Genomic DNA, 26,880 nt, shown 5'->3' on the forward strand with positions numbered 1-26,880 from the left:
GAGAGACAAAACCCAGCTCTGGCAGTGCTGTCACAGCTCCTGGGGACAGGAGCAGGGCAGTGGCCAACTTTTCACAGAACCAGACAGTGTCAGCCAGGGCTGGCTGGGCTGTCTGAGGGCAGTACAGCTGCTCTTCTCCTGATCCAGGAAGCTCAAGAACTGACTCTGGGACAGAGCATTGTAGCCTAAAAATTGTTTCAATGCACAGCTCAAGATGACACCTCCTGGGGAACTGAAGAAATCTGGACCAAACTTCCTTCATGGTTACCCAGCTGGACTTGGTTAAAAGATCTGTTTATAATGGTCACCAGAATAATTGCTGTATGGTTTTAGCTTGCATCAAGATTCAGTGTTATAGTGCCCTACGCTATAAAATGAAATATAGATACTGGGAGACCAGTGCCCATAAGGAACTGAGCCTCAAGAAAAGGGGAGACTTGATGAGAACAGTAGAACAGAATATCACAGTCTTGGAGAAACAGATAAAGGATGTAACTCACACAAAACATCAGCAGGATGCCAGCTCAGCTCTGCAAGGCTGACAAAGCAGAAGTGATGCAAAACAACGATATTGCCCTTACTCAAAAGTAGGCGTCAAGGAACAGCCCCCTGAAAAGGACACCAGGTGTTGGAGACAGACCCCAGAGAACCACATAAGGACTTGTGATAAGGGGTGCAACTATGTCAAATAAAGTCAAAGTAAGTGGGGATAGCTCATGAATATGTAATCAGTGTGTCTGATAAAAACTCTGCTCATTCGATGCTCAGTGCACTCAGATGGATGAAGGATCACCTGAGTGACCACCATGCTTTATGTAATAAAGAATACCTGCTTTCAAATACTCAAAACTGAGTGAGAACATTTCTATCCAGCAGATTTCAGTATCAGTGGCATCCTTGATTCCATTATGCCCCTTTCACAGTTTCACAATGGCCCCTTGGTTCCAGGAGGCCCTGCTGTGTGACAATGGGGCCTGGGATCCATCAGGGTCCACACTGTCACAATGGCCTCGTTGGTTCTGCACTGCCACAAGGCTCTCCTTGGTTCCACAGGGCCCTGGTGTGCCCCAACAGCCCCTTGGTTCCATGAACTGCCACAGTGTCACCACGGTCTCTTGGATCTGCAGTACCACAATGGACAATTGGGTACAAGCTGTGTCACAATGAATATTTGTTTCCATGGGGCCCCACAGTGTCACAAAGGCCCCCTGGTTCCATCAGGACCCACAGCATCACCAGGGTCTCCTTGGATCTGCAGTGCCACGAGGGACCCGTGGTTCCATGAGGTCCTGCTGTGTCACAATGGATGGATGGTTCCATGAGGTTCTGTAGTGTCACCATGGTCTTCCTGAATCAGCAGAGTTACAATGGACCATGGGTTCCATGAGGAACACAAAAGCTTTGTAGGAACATGGAGCAAATCCCGCTGAACACACCTGGGAACATCAGTTTGCATCAAAAGAGGGATTAAAGGTGAGGATGGCACCAGCAGTTTTCATCTGCAAGAAAGATCGAGGACAGGGACAGAGAATTCAGCTGAAAGATTCAGAGAATTCCGCTTACAGAGATCATTTCTGCTCACACTGTCCCTTGTAGAAAGGTGACATCATTCCAGGCAGCCTGGACTGAGCATGTGGTTCCTGAGTGGGGTTTGTTGTTCAGGAAACCTGCTCACGCTTTTCCATTCTTTCCTTACCATGAAGAAAACTTCTCCTGGGCCTGTGTGCAGGCAGAGTCCTGAGGAGAGCAGGTGGGACATGGTGCAATGGGCTGGGACATGGAGCTGCAGAGCTCAGGGGACAAGGTTCTGATGGAGGGCACAGGGATGTCAGTCCCAGGTGGGCCATGTCAGACATGGTGAGGTTGGGGTGAGGAGCAGGTTGTCCAAACAGGGTCAGCCCTAAAGGGGCTCATTCTTCTCCGTGCCCAGACCTCCTAAGGAGACATTCAGCATCAAGATCACCTGGGGAATGCTTCTATCATCTTTTCTCTGAACTGAAAACTAAAAAAATACTCACTTGATTGAAGATAAAAGTCATGAAGTGCACTTTGAAATCTTCCTCCCTAAAAGAACTACAAATGGACTTCAATGAGCTGCACAATCCCTGAAGGCTTGAAGACAACTGAACCAAGACATAGATCCCACATGGGATTTCTGTCTTTTCATGAGCCCCACAGTGGATTTGGGGCTGAGCCCAGGACGCCCAGGCACTGAGAGAAGGTTGCAGAACCTGCTCAAGGAGTCAGAAGCAAAACTCCAAGTCCCTTGGAGCATCCCTGGGCCCCACTGAGGGCAGGCAGTGCCCAAGGCTGCGCAGGCACTGCTGAGAGCAGATCCTTGAGGGCAGGATTGCAGGGAGCCCAAGGCTGTGAGCAGGGAACTGCAATGCTGAGCAAGGCCTGGGCTGGCTGCAGGGAGCAGAAAGGCCAAGCCCTGAGCCCAGGCTGGGACAGCAGGGCCTGTCCCTGGCGGGTGGCTCGGGGCTGTTTGTGGGGCAGGGGGATGGCAGGGGCAGCAAGGACAAATGGCATCAACCTGCAAGCCCTGCCAGCCTCCTCAGGGAGGGCCCAGGCAGAGCCAAAGCGCAGGCCCTGAAAGGAAAGTTCCTTCTGTGGGGCTGCAGAGGCGCTGCCAGAGCCCAGGGGACAAAGGCCTGGGTGCCTGTGGCCCTGCCAGCCCTGCCCAGCCCTGGCCATCTCTCCTGCAGGCTGTGCCCCCTGTGCGTGCTGCTCCTGTGCCCTGGCCGGCTGCACTCGCCCATCTCGCTGTGCCCCCAGCATTTCTCAGCCCAGCATTTCTGTGCCCTCCCTGGGCTCCCTGCACCCAGCGCTGCCGGCTCCTGGCACACAGAGCCAGGCCATGGCCCAGGCTCACGCTGGGACACCTCCTGCACCAAAATCCTACCCTGGCAGGGACTTGGCTTTCTTGTCACCTTCAGGCTGAACCTTGCAAGCTGCACTTTGGGGAGGTTTCCTTTTCTTCCCACTGCCAAGGATAGCTCTGTGTCCTGCTGTTCACAAACAGGGAAGGGCTAATGGCAGATGTGGTCAGAGGCTGTTTGGGGTGCAGTGACCATGAAATTATGGAGTTTGTAAATATTCTGTGAAAGAAGGAGAGGCATCAACAACACCTCTACACTCACCTTAAGGAAAGCAGAGTACGGCTTACTCAGGATGCAGGTTTGGGGAGCATTGAAACACATATTGATCTTTTAAAAGGGAAACAGGCAAAAAAACCAAAGGATTCCAGCAAGGATGGACACACTTCAAGAAAGAAATTTTGAAGGTATAGCAAAAGGCTGTGTGCCCATTGATAAGGCAGCGAGAAAATTGATTGGCCTTGCGAGACATGGAGCTTTTGCAGGAACTGAGGACAAAAAATAAGTGGGTGCATCACCTTCAGACATAACATCAGGCCACTCAGGAAATGTTTAAGGATGTTTTTAGGTCATGCAAAAAGTAAATTAAAAAGGTGAAAGCCAAATTACGACTAAATCAGGCGACTTCTGTGAAGGAAATTACAAATGATTTTATCAATACATTAAACGCACAAAGCGGTTCAAGGAGAACCTTCATTCCTTATTGGGAGAATATGGTAACCAATGCTGAGGAAATGACTGAGGTACTTAACCCCTTCTTTTCCTCCCTTCTCAAAAATAGGACAGGTTGTCCCCAGGACAAGTGTTCTCCTGAGCTGGCAGATGGGCACAGGGAGCAGAAGAGCCCCCCTGCAATCCAGGAGGAAGCAGCTGGGGACCTGCTGAGCCACTCAGATGCTCACAGGTGTCTCTGGGACCAGATGGGATCCATCCTAGGGCCATGAGGGAGCTGCTGGATGAGCTCCCCAAGCTGCTCTCCATCATTTCTCCTCAGTCCTGGCTCAGCAGGGAGGGCCCAGAGGCCTGGAGGTGCCAATGGGAGCCCATCCCCAAGAAGGGCTGGAAGGAGGATGTGGGGAACTGCAGGCCTGTCAGCCTGCCCTGGGTGCCCAGCAAGGGGATGGAACAGATCCCCTTGAGAGCCACCCCAGGGCACCCCCAGGATGGCCCAGGGATCAGAGGCAGCCAGCGGGGATTGCAATATCTGCACTGAGGATCTGCAGGAGGGGATTGAGTCCAGCATCAGCAAATTTGCAGGTGACACCAAGCTGGGTGTGAGTGTGGATGTGCTGGAGGGTAGGAGGGCTGTGCACAGGGCCCTGCACAGGCTGGATCCAGGGCCCAAATCCAACAGGCTGAGGCTGAACAAGACCAAGGGCCGGGTCCTGCACTTTGGCCACAACAAGCCCTGCAGTGCTCCAGGCTGGGGACAGAGTGGCTGGACAGTGGGCAGGCAGAAAGGGACGTGGGGCAGTGCTGGACAGCAGGCTGGACATGAGGCAGCAGTGTGGGCAGGTGGGCAAGAAGGCCAATGGCTCCTGGCCTGGATCAGGAATGGTGTGGGCAGCAGGAGCAGGGCAGGGATTCTTCCCCTGTGCTGGGCACTGCTGAGGCTGCACCTCGAGTGCTGTGTCCAGTTCTGGGCCCCCAATTTAGGAAGGACATGGAGGGGCTGGAGCATGTCCAGAGAAGGCCAACAAGGCTGGTGAGGGGTGTGGAACACAAGTGCTGTGAGGAGTGGCTGAGGGAGCTGGGGTTGTTTATCCTGGAGAAGAGGAGGTTCAGAGGAGACAAGGTGGTGTCAGGGCACAGGTTGGACTTGATGATGTCCAAGGTCTTTTCCAACATTGCTGATTCTGTGATTCTCTGAAACCACCCTTGCAGCAGTTGCAGGATGAGCCCTGGGCCTCCTCTTGAGAAGGTGCAGCAGCCCAGGTCCCTCAGCTTCTCCTCACAGCCCCAAAGCCCATCCTGTCAGTCCTGCAGAGCCTCTGCAGCCCCTCCTCATTGCCCAGAGCAGGGAGCCCCACAGGCAGACACAGCAGGGCAGATGTGCCCCCCTGGCCTGTGGTGCCTCTGGCAAGGGAGCAGCAGGAGGCACTGCAGGAGCCTGCAGACAATTCCTGAAGCACTTGGAGGATGATCCTACTCCTTCAAAGACATTCCCATGGTGCCAACTCAGGAACTGAAATGTGGAGTGAGGCCACAGAAAAAAGGGCAAACAGGGATGGGCTGTTTGTAGGGGAGGGGCAAACTGGGATAGCTAAGTAGAAGACATCTGGTATAAGAAAGAAGAAAGAAAGCAAAGGTGAAGCAAAGGCAATGCTCAAGGCTGTTTGGGGCTGGCTGCCAGGCAGCCCTGGCTCTGAGCAACCACGCCTGCAGTGGGACAGGAAACTCACAGCTCATGGGAACAAACTTTCTGGCTGACTACAGAGGCCATGACAAACCTGACTGGTTTCCCTCCTGTCCCCCAGCCCTTCCTGGCCCCAGGGGCTGATGGCATTTGTGGTCACTCAGGTTCGTCTCGCCACACCAACACCATGGCGGTGCTGACGCCTGCTGTGTGCAGTGCAAACAGGGGCTCCTGAGGCATTGCTGCCGTGGCTGTGCCTGCAAGGATGCAGCACCTGTGTGAGCTGGGGAGAGGCCAGGGCTGCAGAGGGGGGATGTTGTTGGCAGGTGCATGAGGCTGCTCTGGGACGCTGCCCTGGGGTGTCCAGCGCAGTGGGGATGGATCAGGCCCTGCTCTGCTGCTCCTTCCCGTCTCCCCCAGAGACCTTACAGAGCCCCAGCCATGCTGTTTGCCCCCAGCCTGCCCACGGCCAGCCTGGGGCTGCTGACGGGGCTTTTCTGTGCTGAGCATTGGCCTGGGTGTGTTCTGGAGAGAGCCTGGGCAAGGAGCCTGCAGCCCCCAGGCCCTGGCCTGAGGCGTCAGCGCTGCCCCAGCAGTGCCCATGGCCTGTCCCTGCTGCAGCCCCGGCACTGCCACCCCCAGCCCTGTGCCCGGCCCCGAGAGCACTCAGGCCCTACAGCAACAGCAGGGCCAGGAGGGCAGCGGGGAAGGGCCACGGCAGCAGCACTGGCAACACCAAGTGCTGCTGCTGCTGGGCACAGCTGCTGTGCCAGCACTGATCTGCCCCAGCTCTGCACACAGACACTGCTGCTGTAGCCACAGAGAAGGGAACAAAGGGGGGATCTCTGAAGAAAACTTTCAGGAGGTCCTTTAGTTCATTTAAAGCAACTGAGAATACAGCCCCTCTATGGCACAGTCTGGCCACAGCAAAGGTGGAGAGAAAAAACATCAGAAAGACACAAACAATGACATTTCCTTGTGGACAACATTTAAAAAGTCAAACATAGAAAAACAACCTCAAAAATGACACCAGGAAGTAGTATCAAAGATGACTTTTATTACAAATTATTTACAGAAATTGGCCAGCAGTTTAATGTTTCTGAAATCGTACAGTGATCAGTGTGTACACTGCAGCCTTGAGCTCCTGGTTCCTCAGGCTGTAGATGAGGGGGTTCAGGGCTGGAGGCACCACCGAGTACAGAACTGACAGGGACAGATGCAGGGATGGGGAGGAAATGGAGGGGGGCTTCAGGTAGGCAAATGTGCCAGTGCTGAGAAACAGGGAGATCACAGCCAGGTGAGGGAGGCAGGTGGAAAAGGCTTTGTGCCGTCCCTGCTCAGAGGGGATCCTCAGCACAGCCCTGAAGATCTGCACATAGGAGAAAACAATGAACACAAAACAGCCAAATATTAAGGAGGCAGAAACTACAGTAATCACAAATTCCCTGAGGTAGGATTTGGAGCAGGAGAGCTTGAGGATGTGTGAGATTTCACAGAAGAACTGGCCCAGGGCATTGCCATGGCACAGAGGCAGGGAAAATGTATTGGCCGTGTGCAGCAGAGCATAGAGAAAGGCACTGGCCCAGGCAGCTGCTGCCATGTGGGCACAAGCTCTGCTGCCCAGGAGGGTCCCGTAGTGCAGGGGTTTGCAGATGGACACGTAGCGGTCGTAGCACATGATGGTCAGGAGGAAATACTGAGTTCCCAGAAAGAAGATAAGCAGAAACACCTGAGCAGCACATCCTTCATAGGAGATGTTGCTGGTGTCCCAGAGGGAATTGTGCATGGCTTTGGGGACAGTGGTGAGGATGGAGCCCAGGTCGCTGAGGGCCAGGTTGAGCAGGAAGAAGAACATGGGGCTGTGCAGGAGGTGGCCGTAGGCTACGGCGCTGATGATGAGGCCGTTGGCCAGGAGGGCAGCCAGGGAGATGGCCAGGAAGAGGCAGAAGTGCAGGAGCTGCAGCTGCCGCGTGTGTGCCAATGGCAGCAGGAGGAAGTGGCTGATGGAGCTGCTGTTGGACATTTCTTCACTCTGGGCATCATGGACTGTTGAAAGAAGACATTGACAGGCTGGGATCATTTTATTTGAGTCAGTCCTATGTATTGTATTTGGAATCCTCTAAAAATCACTTTTATTCTTGTGAACGAATTTTCCTAAACTTTTTTATGTTTAGGTATCTGCAGCTGCTTAGTTACTGATGCATTTTAAGCATTACTCACAGCCTGAAGACTGGGGAGCCCAGATGGAAAGCAGAGCTCCCTCTGCCCCAGTGCAGTCAGAGTTGCTGGTCCCCACAGAGGTGCCCTTTGGTCATTACACCTCCCTCTATTTCAGTGTGATTGCACTTAACAGTTTTCTGAAAAATAAAGTGGACTATCTGAAACTTGCAATTTCAAAATAAATTTCCCTCAATTCTTCTCTCCTTTGTTTTCTCTGTTCATTTACAGATAGGGATATCACGGATTATTCTGGCTCTCTCATGCCTGGAGTTGTGCCTACCGGGAGCTGTTTCTCTCCATCCAAGCCTCGTCCCTGCCACTGCTCCCAGAGCCCAGCCCAGCCCTGGGGGCTCAGCTCTGCCCTGCACACCCCTCCCAGCTCACGGCACTGCCCAGGGGCATCTCCCTGGCACCAGGGCCTTAAGGGCAGCTCACACAAACACAGATGCTGCAAGCCAAGGTGCTGCTGCTGCTGTCTGTAGCTAGAGGGGGGTGAGGAGGCACTTTCTGAGGGAGATCTGAGGCACATCTGCTGATGCCCAGGGTGACAGTGCAGGAGTGTCAGTGACACAGACAACCCTGACAGCCCCTTTCCCTTTCCTTCCTGAGAAAGCTGAGAGCAGCCCTGGCCATGCAGCACCATCTCCACAGCAGCAGGAATCTGCCCTGATGGCGGTGGCTCCTTCCACTTCCAACTTCTCCCCACAGTCCATGGAGAGCTCCCAGGCAGGCTGAGAGCTGCCCCTGGCAGGTGGCAGATGCCCTGGGCTGGCCAAGAGCCCTCAGGGCTGCAGCACCTGCTCTGCACCACAGCCCTGGGCAGCCCTGGCTGCAGCCCCAGCTTCAGCCCCTGCAGCCGTCCCTGGCAGCAGGAGCCGTCCTGCCCTGTCCCTCTGACGGTGCCCAGGGCAGCCCCGCTCTGGAGCACATCCTCCCCCAAAGCAGCAAGGGCAGCAGAGCCATCCTTACAGTCACCTCAGTGCTGTCCTGGCTCAGCTTGAGGAGATCCCTGCGGCCACACACTTACCCTGTCACAAGTGGTGAAGATTTCTCCACGAAGAAGCTCAGAATTCTCCTTCCAGTTTCTTTGAGCCTCTGTCTGCTTCATTCCTCTCAGGTACCTGCAGGCAGTGTCCTCAGCCCTGCTGGGCTGGGAGAAGAGCATCTCCTCAGGAGAAATGTCTTTTTAAAGCTTTTCTTGGTTGCCAGGAGCTGTCTCTGTGCCAGGAGCCCAGCCCAGCTCAGCAGCAAAGAAAAGGTGCAAGGACTTTAATGAGCCTCTTGGGGCTTTTGGTGTTGTTTACATCAGACTCAGTCCCTGAGAGAGTGTTCAATAAACTTCTCAAGAACTCAAAATTGAATTAAAATACTGGAATTTCTTCAAGTTTAATTGGTCCCACTAAGAGACATGACTGAGAAAGTGTCTCCAAGTTCTAGTAGGAGCAGAACACTGCAGGCAGTGATGACAGGTGGGCACAAACAAGGCAAAGGTGTCTCTGATGCTGACCAAACCTGGATGTGTTTCAGGAATGCCAAGGGCCAAGGCCTGAGCCCCAGCCCCTGCCAAGGCAGATCCTGTCCCTCCCTCCTTGCTCAGGGCTCTTCCCAGGCCACTGGGATGTGGGGATGTGCAATGCCAAGGGCAGCACCATGGGGCGGCCCCTGCCAGGCTGCTGAGCAGGGACAAGGAGGCAATGAGGCCCCAGGCCTGCAAGGGTCACTTGTCCCCTCCTGATGCCTCAGGCCCAGGGCCAGCAGCCATGGCCCAAGTGCTGCAGGAGTTGGCTGTGTCAGGGCCTTTCAGCTGCTGCCCATGCCTGTGCCCTGTGCAGCCCAGGCTGTGCTACGGTGTCCATGCCCTGCGCCTCTGTCCCTGCAGGCTGTCGTCATCCCTCGGCTGCCCCACCTGGCTGGGCCCTTCCTTTGCTGACAGCTCTGTGTCCTGCCTGCCTCTGCCTGGGCACACAGAGCCTTGGGCTGCTCCAGACTCCTGCTGGGGGATGTGTTGCACCACAGCCCTGCCCTGGCAGGGAAATTCCTTTCTCCTCATGTCCCTGCTCAATCCAAGTTCCAGCTGAGGGCTGGAGGGAAGGAAAGTATGGCACCATAACTTTTCATGTCCAACCCAGCAGGGATGTGACAGCTCTTTTAACACAATAACACCTGGCCAAGGGCACAATGTTCTTTCTATGCTGAGGCTTTGCTTTAGCAAAGGAAAACTCCTGTCTCAGTCTCAACTTTCCCGCTCAGCCACACACCTCAAGTTCCTCAGCAGAAGATAATTCCAGAGTTCACATGGGCTGGCACAGGAGAGGGAGATTTCCCTCTCAACAGATGCTTCCATTCCAGTTTTTGCAATCATGCACCTCCAGTCCCTCAGTTTTGGTTTCCACTTGCAAATGCAAGTCCAGAAGCTCTGTTCAGGCCCATCCACAGCAGGTGAGACAAGGACAGGGCACTGGCAGTGGGACATTTGCAGGGAGCACCTTCAGTGAGCGCTGGGGCTTGAACTGAGTGCAGAAAACACCCAGGGGCCTCCAAGGCACCAAGGCAAAAGGAACAAAGTTTCACTTCTGGCCTTGCTAGGGAGGACCAAAATCTCTACTTTTCACCCCAAGGTTCCATTGCCAGGTGTTCTACAACCCCAAGAGAAGACCCCTGAGGGGCACTGAAATGAGCCCCTCCCTGTGGGGCAGGAGGGTTCGGGGCAGAGGAGGGGCTGCAGGAGGTGGGACACGGCTGAGATGCAGCTGCCCCAGCGGTGCCTCCGGGCTGGCAGGGCCGTGGTCACTCAGGGTCAGTGGCCGGTCAGTTGTGTTGACTGGACACGGGTGTGGACACTTCCCTTGGAGCGTCTCCAGGGATGGAATGTTGGGGCTGTCCCTGTTGTGTCACACAGACGGGAACACTGGGGCTGCCCTGCTCCTGCCCCAGCCAACAGCTCTGCCAGCGCCTGCAGGGGACACAAAGGCTGAGCCAAAGGGTGAGAATTGCAGAATGGGCTGAGCTGGGAGGGAGCCACAGGATCATGGAGTCCAAGCCCTGGCCCTGTCCAGGACAGCCCAACAATCCCAGCCTGTGCATCCCTGGGAGCGGTGTCCAAAGGCTCCTGGAGCTCTGGCAGCTTTGGGGCTGTGAGCATTCCCTGGGGAGCCTGGTCAGTGCCTGAGCCCCTGTGGGGGAAGAAGCTTTTGCTGCTCTCCAGCCCAGCCCTGCCCTGGCCCAGCCCCAGCCCTTCCCTCGGGTGCTGTCCCTGCTCCCCCGGGGCAGAGGTCAGAGCTGCCCCCGCGCTGCCCCTCGGGAGGAGCCGCAGCCCCCGGGGAGCTCTGAGCTGCGTCTGCTCTGCTGCAGCTGAACAAACCCAGCGCCCTCAGAGCTCCAGGGAAAGGTCCTGCCCCTGCCTCAGGGCTTGGCCAGTGCCACTGGGAGAAAATCAACTTCCAACTTCTGCCCCACAACAGGGAGGAGCAGCAATTCTTGGATCAGAGAGTGGGGTGGAATGGCGTGTCACTGGTTGGATGGCACGGCCTGGCACGGCCCGGCTCGGTGGCACTCCCAGAGCCCCTTGGAGATGAGTGTCAGCTGCCACGGGGACATCGCCGGCAGCCGTGGCTTCACCAAGTCCTGAGCGGTGCCGGTGGCCACGGTGCTGATGGAGGTGGAGGCCGTGCTGGGCACGGGGCCCCGTCAGCCCCAGATGTGTGGGGCAGGGGCTGCACCCCCTCCCCAGGGTCCCCTGGCATGGGGTGAGCCCTGTCCTCACCTGAGGGTCCTGCTGGAGGCACAGCCCAGGAACAGCCCTGGCACCCCTGTGGTCATCTCTGAGATGTCAAGGACCAGGCAGAGCATGGAGTGTGGAGGGAGGGGGCTGCAGAGGAGGTCACAGCCCCTGAGGGAGACCAGAAAAACCCCTGGAACCCCATCAAACCCCTGGAACCCCATCAAACTCCATCCTACTACCTCATGGGTGTGCTGAAGGGAGCAGGACCCAGGGAGATTCCCAAAACCTCCCACCCATCTGCCTCGGGTGTGCCAGAGGTGCTGGTACCTGGTTGGGATTGGTGATGGTGCCATTGAGGAGGGGATCCTGTGCTTGTCTTCAACAGGGGGTCCTGGCCATGGGCTGTGGATTCCAGCTGCGGGTTTGAGGTCCTGCTGTGGGTTTGAGGTTCCAGCCATGGGCTCGAGGTCCTGGCTGTGAGCTCAGTGTTCTTTGCCCATCCTCGGTGGGGGTCCCAGTTCCACTCTCAGTCCCCAGGTGTGCTGCCCATGTGCCACCTGCTCTTCATCCTCGCCACGAAGGATCTGAGCTCCTTCTTTCATCCCAACCACTGCTGCACACTCAATTAGTCCCTTAGCCAGGTGGTGATGTCCAGGATGAGGCAGAGCCCCAGCCTGGCTCTGATGGCTCACTGGGGTTGTGCTCTCTTGGAGATGCAGCACTGAGACCCCTCTGCTGTCCCCATCAGGATTTTCTTCCCCAGCTGGTGCAGACTGGGACAGTCCCACCATTTCCAGCTGCTGAATGCCTGGGCCAGCCCTGTCCTGGACTACCCCATCACTGATTACCCCTTCACCCAGGTAAGCTTCCCAGGCTGCCTCCTATTTCTCCCATTCCCCCTCTTCCTCCTCCTTCCCGTCCTCCTCTTCCTTAACCTCTTCCCACCATTGCCTGTGGGACGTGGATCCTCTTCCCTGACTCACCTGCAGCTGATCATGGCCATCCCATAGGGGGCACGGGGTACCCCAGATTGCCCAGATGGGCACTGTGTCACACCCCTGGGACAGCCTGACAGCCCTCAGGACAGCTTGGAACCTGTCAGGGCAGCCTGGTACCCACAGGGACAGCCCAGGATAACTGGGGACAGCCTGGCAGCCACTGGACAGCCTGGCACCCAAGGGGACACTGGGACACCCACAAGGACAGCCCTGCATTGCTGAGACGGCCTGGCAGCCCCTGCACAGCCTGACATCCCTGGGGACACCCCGCCACACACCTCTGCCTCCTGTCCCAGGCAGCTGCAAGGTGCTGCTGGTGGCTGTGGCACAGGTCTCACCTTGTGGGGACGTGGGTGGCAGCGGTGTCACCCCGGGGGTGTCCCCACAGGAGCTGCAGCACTTGTGGGACATCCCCGACATCGCCGACATCAGCACCGAGCAGACGGCGAGCCGGGGGCGGCCCCGTGGAGAACCGGCTCGGCCCCTCCCTGTGCTGGGGTGACTTGATGGTGCTTGTATCCCCAATGGTCTGTTCTGGTTGTGCTGGATATTGAGTTCTGTACCTTTCAGACTGGTTCTGAGAGCCAAGGGGGAGAAAGAAGCAGTGCTGAGTTTGTTTGGAGAAACAGCACTCCCTCCTGCACATTGCAGCTCCTGGACGGTGTTCGTCTGAAGCACGGACAGACTGCGGGACAGAGATTGCCTTTGCTTTCAGTCAGTTTGAGCTTGCTGAGGCAGAGAAGTTCCCTGGACTGTTTGTTTCTTTTTTTCTTGGGACTGTTTCAACCTGTCCTGGAGTGAAAAACCCAGAGAGACACCGGGATCTCACACCTGTGGCCCACTGGGGTCTGGACATTGGCATTTTCCAGTACAGGTGGAAGTGATAAGGGACTGAGCGAGAGGAGATACACCCACAGCAAGGACTCTCTCAATGTTACCATCTCTCTTCAGAGCAACAAGAGGTTTTATTGTTTCATATTATTCATTCTTTATGCTTATAGGCACTTTGATGGTTAAAAAAAATTGTTTTTCCACATTTCTCTAAGGATATTTTTTTTTCCCAGACTAATCTTGGGGGGAAGCTGTTTGGGTTTGCTTCTCCAGAGGAACCCATTCAGAGGTTTCCTCCGAAAGTTGCCCTAAACCAGGGCAACTTTTTTTGGTGACCAGCGTGTGGCTTAAGAAAGTGGAAAAAACTTGTACTGGTTGCATTTTGGTTGTACTTTGTGTAGGGATATAGCAGTCAGTAGCCATGTTGCTGCTTGAATTCATAATGTTTCTTGGGATGGAGTCCTTCCTGTGTTCCTGTTCTCTAGGCTTTTTTGAGGTTTTAATACCATTATGGTCCCTAGGTCTGTTTTCTTATCCAGACATAGCTCCAGTATTGTCCCTAACACGGAGCTTTTACAGTAGGGGAGCACAAATTAGGATAGCTGTCCTCCTGGGCTCAATGATATTGATTTACAGAAAGTTTATCAAGGTACTGGAGTTAGTGCCAGCTATGTTTGGTTTATGGTTTCTTTGTCCTACCCTGCTTCTTAGTTCCAGCAGCATGTTTTGTGGATTTATTAGTAATTGCACCCAATTTGTTAGAGGAGGACTAGGGGATGAAGCTTTTCGAACTTTCCTTTCCCTCTTGTCTTTTGAATCAGTCACATCATTTTTTGAGGATGTTCAGTTTCCCCTGAATGTTAAAGAGACCACATTCCTGATATTTCACTGGTGAGCTTCCTCTGTATGATTTGCAGCTTCTCTAGGGTGAGGGCTGAGATGTCCAGAGGAGCTGATGAGACCCCTGACCCAGAAGTAGACCCAGGTGTGGAGAATCCTGAGTGATGTGGAGAATAGGAGAGAACGGGCCGAACCTTGCAGTAATTTTCTGATCCTCCAGCTTGGGAATTTTCCTGTGAACAAACTGAGAACCCTGAGAAGGTGGGGAAATATCTGGAAAAGAACTGCCGTGATTTTCTCTAAGGAGAAAAAGCTCATTGCAATGAGCTGGGCCCCGGCATATGCTTATGGCACACTGCTAGATACTGGAGGGCAGCAGATAGAATCAGGGGGCGGGGAGATAAATCAGCAGCTACCCCAGTCCCTCAGGCTGCAGCCAACACCCCAGCTACTCAGGCTGTAGTTAAACCAGACAGCGAGCCTAAGCCAGCAGATAAACCAGACTGTGAACCTAAGACACTGGCAGGCACTGTGGGAAAGAGGGGAAAGAAGCACACAAGCTAAACTGACCAGTGCACAGTGATCCGGGTGAAGGACCCTCAACGCCTCATGACACAAAATCAGAAGCCCAACTAACTGGCACAAGATCAGGAGGCACTACTGAGTCCTTTTCCCTGAAGGACCTTCGTGCCCTTAGGAAGGATTACACTCAGTGACCTGATGAATCTATAATTAGTTGGTTAGTCCATCTTTGGGATGCTGCAGGTGAGGCTACAATTCTGGAGGGCACTGAAACGAGGCATTTGGGATCCCTGTCACAGGATCCCGTTATCAACCAAGGAATGATGAGGGAGGCTCACCCTTGCAGTCTCTGGGAACAGGTCCTGGCAAGTGTGGCACAAAGATATCTGTGTGCAGACCATCTCTAGATGCAGCAAACCCAGTGGAAGAGCAGAGAACAAGGGATTCAAGGCTTGAGAGAAATGGCAGGGGCAGAGATTGTCTTCTCAGATGAGCTAAACACCAGGAACCCAGACTTGGTACCATGTACACTTGTGATGTGGGGAAAACTTGTACGACTTGGGCCACAAGAACACTCTTCTGCTTTAGCAACAATGAAGGGGGATGACACGGAGGAGACCGTGCTGGATATGGAGAAGAAGTTCCGAGCATCTGCAGATGCTGTGCATGGCCCGACACATGCAAGAATGGCAGCTGTGGAAACACGTCTGCAGAAATTACAAGACAAGAGAGAGGAGAAGCACAAGAAGCTCAGGGAGGAGAGGAAAGAGGACATTCTCCAAATCTCTGCATTACAGACCAGAGGTTCTGGCAGCAAATGCAGATGTTCCCCAGATAGAGAGGGAAGGGGCACCCCACGAGCTGAACTGTGCTCCCTCCTGTGTGATTCTGGGGAAGACATGAGGAGATGGGATGGAAAATCTCCTGCTGCTCTGACACACCGGCTGTGTGAATTGTTGGAAGGCAAGACTCAAAGAGGAAGTTCCACCAAAAAGGAAGCAGCTCCAGTTAGCCTGGGAAAGAAGGATAACCAGGCTTAGAGGAGCCCTGCCTCTAGCCAGATATAGGCTAGGGAAAAATTTGGTTTTTATGTTGTGTGGATTCATTGGCCTGGCATATCAGAACCACAAAAACATGAGGCCTTAGTTGACACAGGTGCATATCGCACATTAATCCCATCCAGACATGGACAGAATCTGTTTCTATTGCTGTTGTGACAAGGGGACCAAAGGATTTTCCTTTTGTGGTAGCTGATGTGAACCTGACTAGAAATGAGTGGAAGGAACATCCTATTGTGACTGGCTCAGAGGCCCCATGCATTTTGGGCCTAGACTTCCTCCAAAGTGGGTATTACAAAGACCCAAAGGGACTCAAGTGGGTGTTTGGGATAGCAGCTGTAGAGACAGAGGGTGTTAAGCAATTGAACACCTTGCCTGGACTATCAGAGAACCCATCTGCAGTAGGACTCCTGAAGGGGGAAGAACAACGAGTGCCAATTGCCACTTCAACAGTGCATCCCTGACAGTACAGAACAACTGGAGATGCTGTGATCCCCATCCACAAGATGATCCGAGAGCTGGAGAGCCAAGGGGTGGTCAGCAAAACACACTCACCCTTCAACAGCCCCATCTGGCCTGTGCCCAAATCTGACAGAGAATGGAGATTGACTGTGGACTGTCGTGCCTTGAATGAAGTGACTCCACCACTGAGCGCTGCTGTGCCAGACATGTTGGAGCTCCAGTAGGAGCTGCAGTCCAAGGCAGCCAAGTGGTGCTATTGACATTGCCAAGGCATTTTTCTCCATTCCTCTGGCAGCAGAATGCAGGCCTCAGTTTGCCTTCCCGTGGAGGGGAGTGCAGGACACCTGGAACCCACTGCCCCAGGGGTGGAAGCACAGTCCCACCACCTGCCATGGACTGACTGAGACTGCACTGGAAAAGGGGGAGGCTCCAGAACATCTGCAGTCCATCAGTGACATTGATGGGCACACAACATCCCCTTTCCAGTGCCCCTCCCTGCCCTCTTTGCAGACTGGTTCCAGCTCTTCCCTTCCCAAGTGCCCAAGACCCTCTGGGATGGCTCTGCCCTTTCCAAGGGCTTTGAGAGAGGTCCCACAGTGACCCTGCACAGCCTTCTCCACATCCCTGACACCAAAGGCCTTTTCCATATCCCACAGTTCCAGGTCAGTACCCAGAACACAGCACAGCCCTGTCCAGGTCCTTGGAGTGGTTCAGAAGGGAGGCAGCTGTGATTTCTCCACACAGAGCCCCACCCTAGTGTTCTGTCTGTGAAGTCCTTGGCTGCCCTGAGCATTTTTCCCTGGAGCCTCCCTGCCCTGGATGTTTCTCTCTGTGCAGTCCTGAGCACAGCCCAGTAAAGAATTCAGGTGTTTCCCAGAGGATGTTACTCTCAGAGTGAAGTGGCCTCAAGGCACTGTTTGTGCCACTGGCATTGTGCCACCCCGAGTGCTGCTGATGGTGTTTGTGCTCCCTGGGCTTCATCTCCCCCCACACACACGAGGCACTGCTGAAATCTCCTCAGCACACAGCAAACATGGACTGCTGGCCTGGTCCCTTGGTGTCCCTCCATGCAGGGACAAACAACCTCCTGCAGGTACAGGTGAGATGCCTGTGCTGGCAGTGGTGGTTGCAGGGGCTGGTGTGGGACAATTGCCCTGGGCCACCTTCCCAGGCTGTGCCCCGAACAAAGACACAGCCCAGGCCCTGCTCTGCTGCTCCCTCAGCTCCATGCCAGCAGCTCTGGCTGTGCCAGGACACTGCTGTGTGCCCCCTGCACACTCCCCCTCTGCCCCAGGCACTGGGCTTTGCTTTGCCAGGGCATTCCTGGAGCACATTGCTGCCAGCAGCTCTGGAGGAGAGCAAAGCCTTCCTGGCCTGCCCTCAGGAGATGCCCTTTGCTGCTGCAGCTGCTGTGCTGGAGCCCAGCTGTGTCCCAGCAGTGCCCATGGCCTGTCCCTGCCTGTGGGCACAGCAGGGACACGCAGCAGGACAGTGACCAAGCTGCCACAGCCCTGGGGCCTTACAGCCACAGAAGGGCTGGCAAGGAGAGGCTGCAGCTGGGAAGAGCAGCTGTGGGAAGAGGCAGGGCCATTGTCCCTGGCTGTGCTGCTGTGCTGGGAGTCTCTTCCCTGCACCTCTGCTCACAGGCACTGCCCCTGCAGAGACACAGAAGGGCTCAGGAAGCATCTTGGACACACAGGGCAGAGCAGGACACTTTATTTTACATCAGTGCACAGTGATCATGGCTCCTCACTGTCTCTGCTTAACACAAGCGTGGTGGATACTGTGTGGGGAATGGGTGTGTAGAGAATTCTCAAAGCCTGACAGAAGGCTCACATAGTATGCATTTGTATGCAAATTATGAGATAAAATAGGCTGGCTTAGAAAGGCCATAGAACTGGATAGACATTGTTGAGAGAGAAATTGAACTAGAAACAAGTTGAAAATTGCAAATAGAGCTTGAAAATATACTGGATTTTTCTGAGAAATAGAACTAAGAAAGATGTATTGTAGTTGGACCCATGTGAGGTATTTGTAGATGACTGGCTTAAAAGCATTAGCAGAATTTTGTGGAAAAGCTCATAGGCTAAAACCCTCTTATAATATATGATTATTAGGAAATAGTTTGGCTTCTGATTATGATGGCATCAGTTGTAACATCTGAACTGTCTCACCCTACCTGTGAGACTTAAAATGGAATAAAGCCTTTTAAAATGCCTCTCAGGTGCCCTGAGACACTGGGACCACTGGGAGAGAAAAAGGGATTGTCCAGAAAAAATGATATAGGAATACTGTGACTAATGGCATCCCTTTATGGAAAATATACTAAAAAAAAAATATGGAAAATTAGAATACACCAAATAGAATAACAAAAAAGATACATGACACAGAGCAGTCTGGGCCTGGAATGAGTTCCATTCTGAATGCTATGCAGAAACAAACAGGCACTTCATTGTTTCTGAAAAGCACAGGGTGTTCATATTCCTCAGGGCATCCTCAAGCTCCTGGTCCCTCAGGCTGTAGATGAGGGGTTCAGTGCTGGAGGCAGCAGCGAGTCCAGAAGTGACAGTGGCAGATGCAGGGATGGCCCCAGGCTGGCACAGGTGACCTTGAGGCTCTGCAGGGCCCAGGCCCAGCGGCTGTGCCAGAGTCAGGGCTGAGGTCACACTCTGTGGGCTGGGGCAGAGCCCAGGCACAAATCAGCCCTGGCCCAGCAGCTCTGCAGTGGTGGCCACCAGGCCGGGTGCCCAGGGAGCCTTCTGGCCATGGCCTGCAGGGAGCTGCTGCTGCTGCCAAGGTGCCTTTGGTGTGCCAGGCTCTCCCTGCACAGCTCCCAGCACAGCCCTCTGCCCTTGTGCCCGAGCCCTTCCCTGTCTTGGGGCTGGCCTGGGGCTGTTCCTGCAGCGGGGCCTGGCCTGGCCATGGCACAGCAAAGGCAGTTCCTGCTGCAGCAGGAGGCTCTGCCTGCAATGGGCTCCAACAACCCCAACAAGGCCCTGCTTGCAAAGCCCCCAGGGGGAAATGAAGAGCAGGGTCATGCTGCTTTTGGGGTGAATAGTGCTGAACCCAGCCTGACTCCTCCATCCCAAAGTTCCACATCCTGAGATGGAGCTGAAGCTGTGGCAGAGCTGGTCAAATCCCCAGGGAAAGGAACAACCAAGGGGCACCACTGAGAGCTTCTGCAGAGCTGCTGAGCTGGCACAGCCTGGGCACATCTGACTGACAGGGCAGCACTGCAGACTAGAGAAGTCCCATCCCAAATTTTAACTGCAGCATCTCCTGACATTTCCCTTCTTGAGGGGTGTGGAGATTCCTCCGTGGAGTGGAGACACCCCTCAAGGTCACTGCCTGAGGCTGAGCTAAAGAGATTTGCCCAAGGTCATGTTTCTTGAGGAGTGACACCAATCTCTTCTTAATAACTGGTTTTGCTTCAAAACAATTTTTTCAAAATTGCTTCCTAGAGCACCATATTAAAATAGATGTTATAGCTGCTATTCTGTGGAGTAAATAATTCTGATTAACACCTTTTTGTCTAAACATGCTCATAATCAATCATATCTGTACATTTATAAATACTTCTGGTTTGCCATCCTCAGTGTTATGGGACAAAGTTGTAAAAAGATTCAATTCCACAATTCAATTCAATTCAATTCAATTCAATTCAATTCAATTCAATTCAATTCAATTCAATTCAATTCAGTTCAATTCAATTCAATTCAATTCAATTCAATTCAATTCAATTCAATTCAATTCAATTCAATTCAATTCCACCTCCACAATGCTTTAAAGATAAATCCTTGAAAAAATCTGGGGCTGGCATTGGATCCAGGCACTCCCAGGCTCCTCTCACAGAAGGAGTTTACAAAGCCTGGGGGTCCTGCTTTGGGGGAGCTTGGGGGTATAATTGGGGTGTTGGGGGTCCTTTCTGCACCTCGTGACCCAACAGGAGCTTCTCTACTAAACTGTGCCTGAAGCTGCCACTCTGCCCATGACAGGAATCCCTGTGAGTGTCTGTGACATCCCGGCTCTTTGGCAGCCTGGACACTCCTGGGATGTCCCCTGGAGCCCCTGTGAGTGTCTGTGACATCCCAGCTCTTTGGCAGCCTGGACACTCCTGGGATGTCCCCTGGAGCCCCTGTGAGTGTCTGTGACCTCGCTGTTCTTTAGGAGCACAGGGATGTCACCACTGCACTCCTGACACTGCCTGGGACAAATTGGCCCCTTGGCAGTGTAGAGACACCTCTGTTGTCACTGTGCAGCCCTGTGACTGTCACCTCATGACCCTTAGGAAGATTAAGGACCCCTGGGATGTCCCCATGGAGCCCCTGTGACTGAGTGTGACCAAAGAGATCTTCAGGAGCCCAGAGACCCCTCAGATGCCACCATGGAGCCCCTGTGCCTGCACATGAGCTCACAGCTCCATAGCAGCTAGAAACCCCTGGAATCTATTCCATCTGCTCTGCTGAGGATGGATCCTCAGAAACCTGGAGGTTCCCTGATGAATTTTAGTTCTCCAGAGGCTTGTTCAGTTTTCAGCTTTTCGGTTCAGGAATTCATTGCCAAAGCCTCATTATTATTTCAAAACATCCTAAGAAGACAAGCCCCCTGGGAATAATTTAATTTTAAGTCTTCAATTCTTCTGTGGTTTATTGTACAGATTTCAGAAGTGTATTCAAAGAAAATATACCATAATTTTTAATGCACTTTTTTGTTTCCTTTTTAGTTTTGTTTTCCTGTTTATAGATTGATATTAGCAATCTCCAGTGTATATTGTTCCCCAGCACGTCCTAAGGCACTCTGAATAGATATGAAAATCAAGACCCTTCATGGCTGGCAATCAATCACACTTTGTCCCTACCTCCACCCCACCTTTCCCTCATCCAACCCCTGGGACTCAGAGCAGCCTTGTGCAAATCTGAGCTTTCTCCATTCCAGGCTGTGCCTGCAGCTTTCAGCTCCTTGGCACCAACTCCCACCTGCTTTCCTTGCAGAAGGAGCTGCCTGAGACACAGAGGGATGTTCATTTATTGTCAGCCAACAAAACCAAGACAAGGCACAGCTCCATGAAAAACACAAGTCCAGCCAGTGACACAAACAGAGGGGAAGATCAGGATTTCTTCTCCTGCAGTTCCAGGAAATTCCTGGTGTCTCCTGGTGGGAAGACTTTGACATTTCTTCAAAGTGCTCAAATGACCCAGCTAATGAAGATGTGCTTGTGCACCTCACAAGCTGCAGGTCCCCTACAGCCCTGCAGGGCTCCTGTCCCATCTGCTCTGCCCCAGTCTAAAACAGGGACCAGCAGTGTCCCAGGATCAGGAGAGAGCTGAATTGGAAAGGACCTCAGCAAGTCAGCAGCCCAAGCTGTCAGAAACTGGGTCACACCAAGTGGTTCAAGGCTTGATTTGGTGTGGATTGGAAAATCCCAAAGCACAGGGAGGAGGCAGCATCTCAGCACCTGGCTGAGCCCATGGGAACAAAGGTTTTCTCCTGTCCTGGCTGACCCTCCCCTCTTTCACCCCATCCTCATTGTCTTTTGTATCCCACCAGGCCCCCGGTGAAGAGCCTGGCTCTGTGTTCTCCATCCCCTCCTGAGTGGCACTGCCAGGCTGGCATGAGGAGCCCCTCAGCCTTCCCTGCTCGGGGCTGGACAAGCCCAGCTCCCTCAGCCTCTGCTCACAGCCAAAGGGCTCCAGCCCCACCTTGGAGCCCTTCCCTGGCCCTGCTGCAGCTGCCAGACATCTTTCCTGCCCTGGGGAACCCAAGCCAGGCCACAGGGCCCTGGATAATGCAGGTCCTTGATGTCCTGGTGACACAGCCCAGCCCCTTGTGCCCGTGTCAGGCTCTGGGGTGGATCCTGTGGAACATCCTTTGGTGGAGGCTGTGGCTCCAGGAGCACCGCGGGGATACCGGGGGACAGGGGAGCCCACTGGGCATGAACAGCATTGGACTTGTGTGGGGGGGAACTGTGAGGGGGGCTGGGGCAGAGTGACCAACCCAGTGACCTCACACAGCCCCCTGTGATGTCACACAGCCCCCTGTGATGTCACACAGCTGGTCTCTGATGACATATCCCACTCTGTGATGTCACAGAGATGGTCTATGATGTCATAGCTGCTCAATGACCTCACGTAACCCAGTCTGCAATGTCATAGTCCACTCTGTGACCTCATATTACCAGATGATAAATGGTCTGCACCTGGTGAGCTCACACAATGCTTGTTCTCCAAAACCACTGCCATTTGGAAACCACACAGTGCCCATTGTGGTGGTCAGAGGTGCCTGGGGTACAGTGAGAATGAAATTATTGAGTTTTCAAATATTTTGTTAAAGAAGGAAGGGCATCTACTAAACTTCTACATTGGACTTAAAGAGGGCAGATTTTAGCCCATTCAGGATAGAGATTTGGAGGGTACCAAATCAAGTTCTGATTTTTGAAGGGGAAAGAGCCACTAAAAACAAAGGGTTCCAAGATGGGTGGACACACTTTAAGAAAAGAAATCTTGAAGAAATAGGAGCAGGCTGCCCCTCTGTGCCAAACTGTGAGCTAGCAAGGAAAACAAATGGTCTGGCTGGGCATGGAGCTTTTGCAGGTACTCAGGGAAAAAAAAAAAAGAGGGTGCATCACCTTTAGTCAGAGAGACAGGAAACTCAGGAAGTGTTTAAGGATGTGGTTAGGTCATGTAGAAAAAATTTAGACAGGTGAAAGCTCAGCTAGGACTTAACCTGGCTGGTTCTGTGAAGGATAATAAAAATATTTTAATCAATTCATTAGTGGCAAAAGGAGGGGAAGGGAAAATCTTGACTCTTTATTATGGGAATATGGTTGCTGAAGATGAGGAAAAGGCTGTGGTTTTTAACCCTTTCTTCTCCTCAATTTTCAACAAGAAGACAGGTTGTCCTCATTACAAGTGTTCTCCTGAGCTGGTAGATGGACACAGGGAGTAGAAGAGCCCCCCTGCAATCCAGCAGGAAGCAGCTGGGGACCTGCTGAGCCACTCAGATGCTCACAGGTGTCTCTGGGACCAGATGGGATCCATGCTAGGGCCATGAGGGAGCTGCTGGATGAGCTCCCCAAGCTGCTCTCCATCATTTCTCCTCAGTCCTGGCTCAGCAGGGAGGGCCCAGAGGACTGGAGGTGCCAATGGGAGCCCATCCCCAAGAAGGGCTGCAAGGAGGATGTGGGGAACTGCAGGCCTGTCAGCCTGCCCTGGGTGCCCAGCAAGGGGATGGAACAGATCCCCTTGAGAGCCATCCCAGGGCACCCCCAGGATGGCCCAGGGATCAGAGGCAGCCAGCGGGGATTGCAATATCTGCACTGAGGATCTGCAGGAGGGGATTGAGTCCAGCATCAGCAAATTTGCAGGTGACACCAAGCTGGGTGTGAGTGTGGATGTGCTGGAGGGTAGGAGGGCTGTGCACAGGGCCCTGCACAGGCTGGATCCAGGGCCCAAATCCAACAGGCTGAGGCTGAACAAGACCAAGGGCCGCGTCCTGCACTTTGGCCACAACAAGCCCTGCAGGGCTCCAGGCTGGGGACAGAGTGGCTGGACAGTGGCCAGGCAGAAAGGGACGTGGGGCAGTGCTGGACAGCAGGCTGGACATGAGGCAGCAGTGTGGGCAGGTGGGCAAGAAGGCCAATGGCTCCTGGCCTGGATCAGGAATGGTGTGGGCAGCAGGAGCAGGACAGGGATTCTTCCCCTGTGCTGGGCACTGGTGAGGCTGCACCTCGAGTGCTGTGTCCAGTTCTGGGCCCCCAATTTAGGAAGGCCATGGAGGGGCTGGAGCGTGTCCAGAGAAGGGCGACAAGGCTGGTGAGGGGTGTGGAACACAAGTCCTGTGAGGAGTGGCTGAGGGAGCTGGGGTTCTTGATCCTGGAGAAGAGGAGGCTCAGGGGAGACAAGGTGGTGTCAGGGCACAGGTTGGACTTGATCATCTCCAAGGTCTTTTCCAACCTTGCTGATCTTGTGATTCTCTGAAACCACCCTTGGATCAGCTACAGGATAAGCCCTGGGCCTCCTCTTGAGAAGGTGCAGCAGCCCAGGTCCCTCAGCTTCTCCTCACAGCCCCAAAGCCCATCCTGTCAGTCCTGCAGAGCCTCTGCAGCCCCTCCTCATTGCCCAGAGCAGGGAGCCCCAAAGCCAGACACAGCAGGGCAGATGTGCCCCCCTGGCCTGTGGTGCCTCTGGCAAGGGAGCAGCAGGAGGCACTGCAGGAGCCTGCAGACAATTCCTGAAGCACTTGGAGGATGATCCTGCTCCCCAAAGGATATTCCCATAGTGGCAACTCAAGAAAATGAAATGGGGAGTTGGACCAGAGAGGAAAGGGCAAACAGGGATAGACTGTTTCCAGGGGAGGGGATAGAGATGGGCAAGAGAAAAAAAACTGGACCAAAAGAAAAAAAACCCCAAAAAATGGGAAAGCAAAGAGAAACTAAAGGAAATTCTCAGGGCAGTTTGGGGGTGGCTGTGAGGCAGACCTGGCTCTGGGCAACAATGTCTGCAGTAGGACAGGAAACTCACAGCTCATGGGAACAAACTTTCTGGCTGACGTCAGATGCCACGACAACCCTGAGTGGTTTCCCTCCTGTCCCCCAGCCCTTCCTGGCCCAGGACCTGCTGACATTTGTGCTCATCAGGTTCATCTCCCCACACCAACACCATGGGGGTGCTCACGCCTGCTCTGGGCACTGCAAACAGGGGCTCCTGAGGCAATGCTGCCGTGGCTGTGCCTGCAAGGATGCAGCACCTGTGTGAGCTGGGGAGAGGCCGGGGCTGCAGAGGGGGGATGTTGTTGGCAAGTGCATGAGGACGCTCTGGGACGCTGCCCTGGGGTGTCCAGCGCAGTGGGGATGGATCAGCCCCTGCTCTGCTGCTCCTTCCCGTCTCCCCCAGGGACCTTGCAGAGCCCCAGCCATGCTGTTTGCCCCCAGCCTGCCCACGGCCAGCCTGGGGCTGCTGACGGGGCTTTTCTGTGCTGAGCATTGGCCTGGCCGTGTTGTGGAGAGAGCCTGGGCAAGGAGCCTGCAGCCCCCAGGCCCTGGCCTGAGGCGTCAGCGCTGCCCCAGCAGTGCCCATGGCCTGTCCCTGCTGCAGCCCCGGCACTGCCACCCCCAGCCCTGTGCCCGGCCCCGAGAGCACTCAGGCCCTACAGCAACAGCAGGGCCAGGAGGGCAGCGGGGCAGGGCCATGGCAGCAGCACTGGCAACACCAAGTGCTGCTGCTGCTGGGCACAGCTGCTGTGCCAGCACTGATCTGCCCCAGCTCTGCACACAGACATTGCTGCTGCAGCTGCAGAGAAGGGAACAAAAGGGGGATCTCTGCAGAAAACTTGGCTGGGAGATCCTTTTGCTCATTTAAAGGTACCAAGAGCACAGCTCCTCATTGACACAGTTTTTGGCCACAGGGATTATTGAGAGAAACAAAACTAGAAAAGGCACAAATATTGACATTTATTTGTGGACAAATTCAAAAACTAAAATGAAGTAAAAGAACCTCTAAAATCAAACCAACAAGAAGTATCAAAGATGACTTTACAAGTGATTGCAGAAACTGGCAAACAGGTTAATGTTCCTGAAACCATCCAGTCATCAGTCTCCACACTGCAGCCTTGAGCTCCTGGTTCCTCAAGCTGTAGATGAGGGGGTTCAGGGCTGGAGGCACCACCGAGTACAGAACTGACAGTGACAGATCCAGGGATGGGGAGGAGAGGGAGGGGGGCTTCAGGTAGGCGAACAGTGAAGTGCTAAGGAACAGGGAGAGCACAGAAAGGTGAGGGAGACAGGTGGAAAAGGCTTTGTGCCGTCCCTGCTCAGAGGGGATCCTCAGCACAGCCCTGAAGATCTGCACATAGGAGAAAACAATGAACACAAAACAAACAAATCCTAAACAAATGGAAATTCCAATGAGCCCAATTTCCCTGAGGTAGGATTTGTTGCAGGAGAGCTTGAGGATGTGTGGGATTTCACAGAAGAACTGGCCCAGGGCGTTGCCATGGCACAGGGGCAGGGAAAATGTATTGGCTGTGTGCAGCAGAGCAGTGAGTAAGGCACTGGCCCAGGCAGCTGCTGCCATGTGGGCACAAGCTCTGCTGCCCAGGAGGGTCCCGTAGTGCAGGGGTTTGCAGATGGACACGTAGCGGTCATAGCACATCACGGTCAGGAGGAAATACTCTGCTAAAATGAAAAACAAAACCAGAAATAACTGAGAAACACATCCTTCATAGGAGATGTTCGTGGTGTCCCAGAGGGAATTGTGCATGGCTTTGGGCACAGTGGTGCAGATGGAGCCCAGGTCGCTGAGGGCCAGGTGGAGCAGGAAGAAGAACATGGGGCTGTGCAGGAGGTGGCCGCAGGCTACGGCGCTGATGATGAGGCCATTGGCCAGGAGGGCAGCCAGGGAGATGGCCAGGAAGAGGCAGAAGTGCAGGAGCTGCAGCTGCCGCGTGTGTGCCAATGGCAGCAGGAGGAAGTGGCTGATGGAGCTGCTGTTGGACATTGCTTCACTCTGGGCATTGTTGGCTGTTGAAAAAAGACATTGACAAGCTGGGACCAACCTCATTGAGTCAATCCTATGATTTTTGTTACCATTTCTGAAAACTACTTTTCTGCCCTTGGGGAAATTTCCAGTACTTTCTTTTTTTTTTTAGCTGGCATTTGTGTTGCTGAGTTTCTTTAAAGAGGCAGAAATCCACTTTTTTGCATTTCTCTCAGCCTGAAAATTGGTGAGCCCAGAAAGAAAGCAGGTCTTTTGCTGCCCCAGTTCAATCAGACCTGCTGTTCCGACGGAGGAGCTCTTTGATCAATATGCCTCCTTCTATTTTAGAGTGCCTGCACTTAGAACATGCTTGAAAAAAAAAAAAGTCATTTTTTTAATGCCTTCATTTCAAAGTAAATTTCTCTAAACTCTTCTCACTTTCCCCATGCAGCTGGACAGGGAGGGTTACTAAGGGTTATTCTGGCCTTCTGCTGCCTGGAGTTGTGCCTACTGGGGGATGT

At 53.8% G+C, this 26,880-nt stretch overlaps 3 protein-coding genes across 4 annotated transcripts in view; 1 reads left to right on the forward strand and 2 right to left on the reverse strand.

Annotated features, from left to right (window-relative positions):
• Positions 1 to 26,880, forward strand: part of LOC134562421 (olfactory receptor 14A16-like) — a 391,199-nt gene that overhangs the window by 262,237 nt on the left and 102,082 nt on the right. The gene's annotated exons all lie outside the window — the stretch shown is intronic.
• LOC134562284 (olfactory receptor 14C36-like) lies at positions 6,326 to 7,638 on the reverse strand. The gene has a single exon (XM_063419670.1). The coding sequence runs from the start codon at positions 7,313 to 7,315 to the stop codon at positions 6,326 to 6,328; it is 990 nt and encodes a 329-aa protein (XP_063275740.1). The 5' UTR covers positions 7,316 to 7,638.
• LOC134562387 (olfactory receptor 14C36-like) lies at positions 25,327 to 26,861 on the reverse strand. Its single transcript, XM_063419764.1, has one exon. The coding sequence runs from the start codon at positions 26,441 to 26,443 to the stop codon at positions 25,448 to 25,450; it is 996 nt and encodes a 331-aa protein (XP_063275834.1). The 5' UTR covers positions 26,444 to 26,861; the 3' UTR covers positions 25,327 to 25,447.

The sequence above is a fragment of the Prinia subflava genome, chromosome 27 (genome assembly GCF_021018805.1).
Source record: "Prinia subflava isolate CZ2003 ecotype Zambia chromosome 27, Cam_Psub_1.2, whole genome shotgun sequence".
In the NCBI taxonomy this organism is placed as follows: domain Eukaryota; kingdom Metazoa; phylum Chordata; class Aves; order Passeriformes; family Cisticolidae; genus Prinia; species Prinia subflava.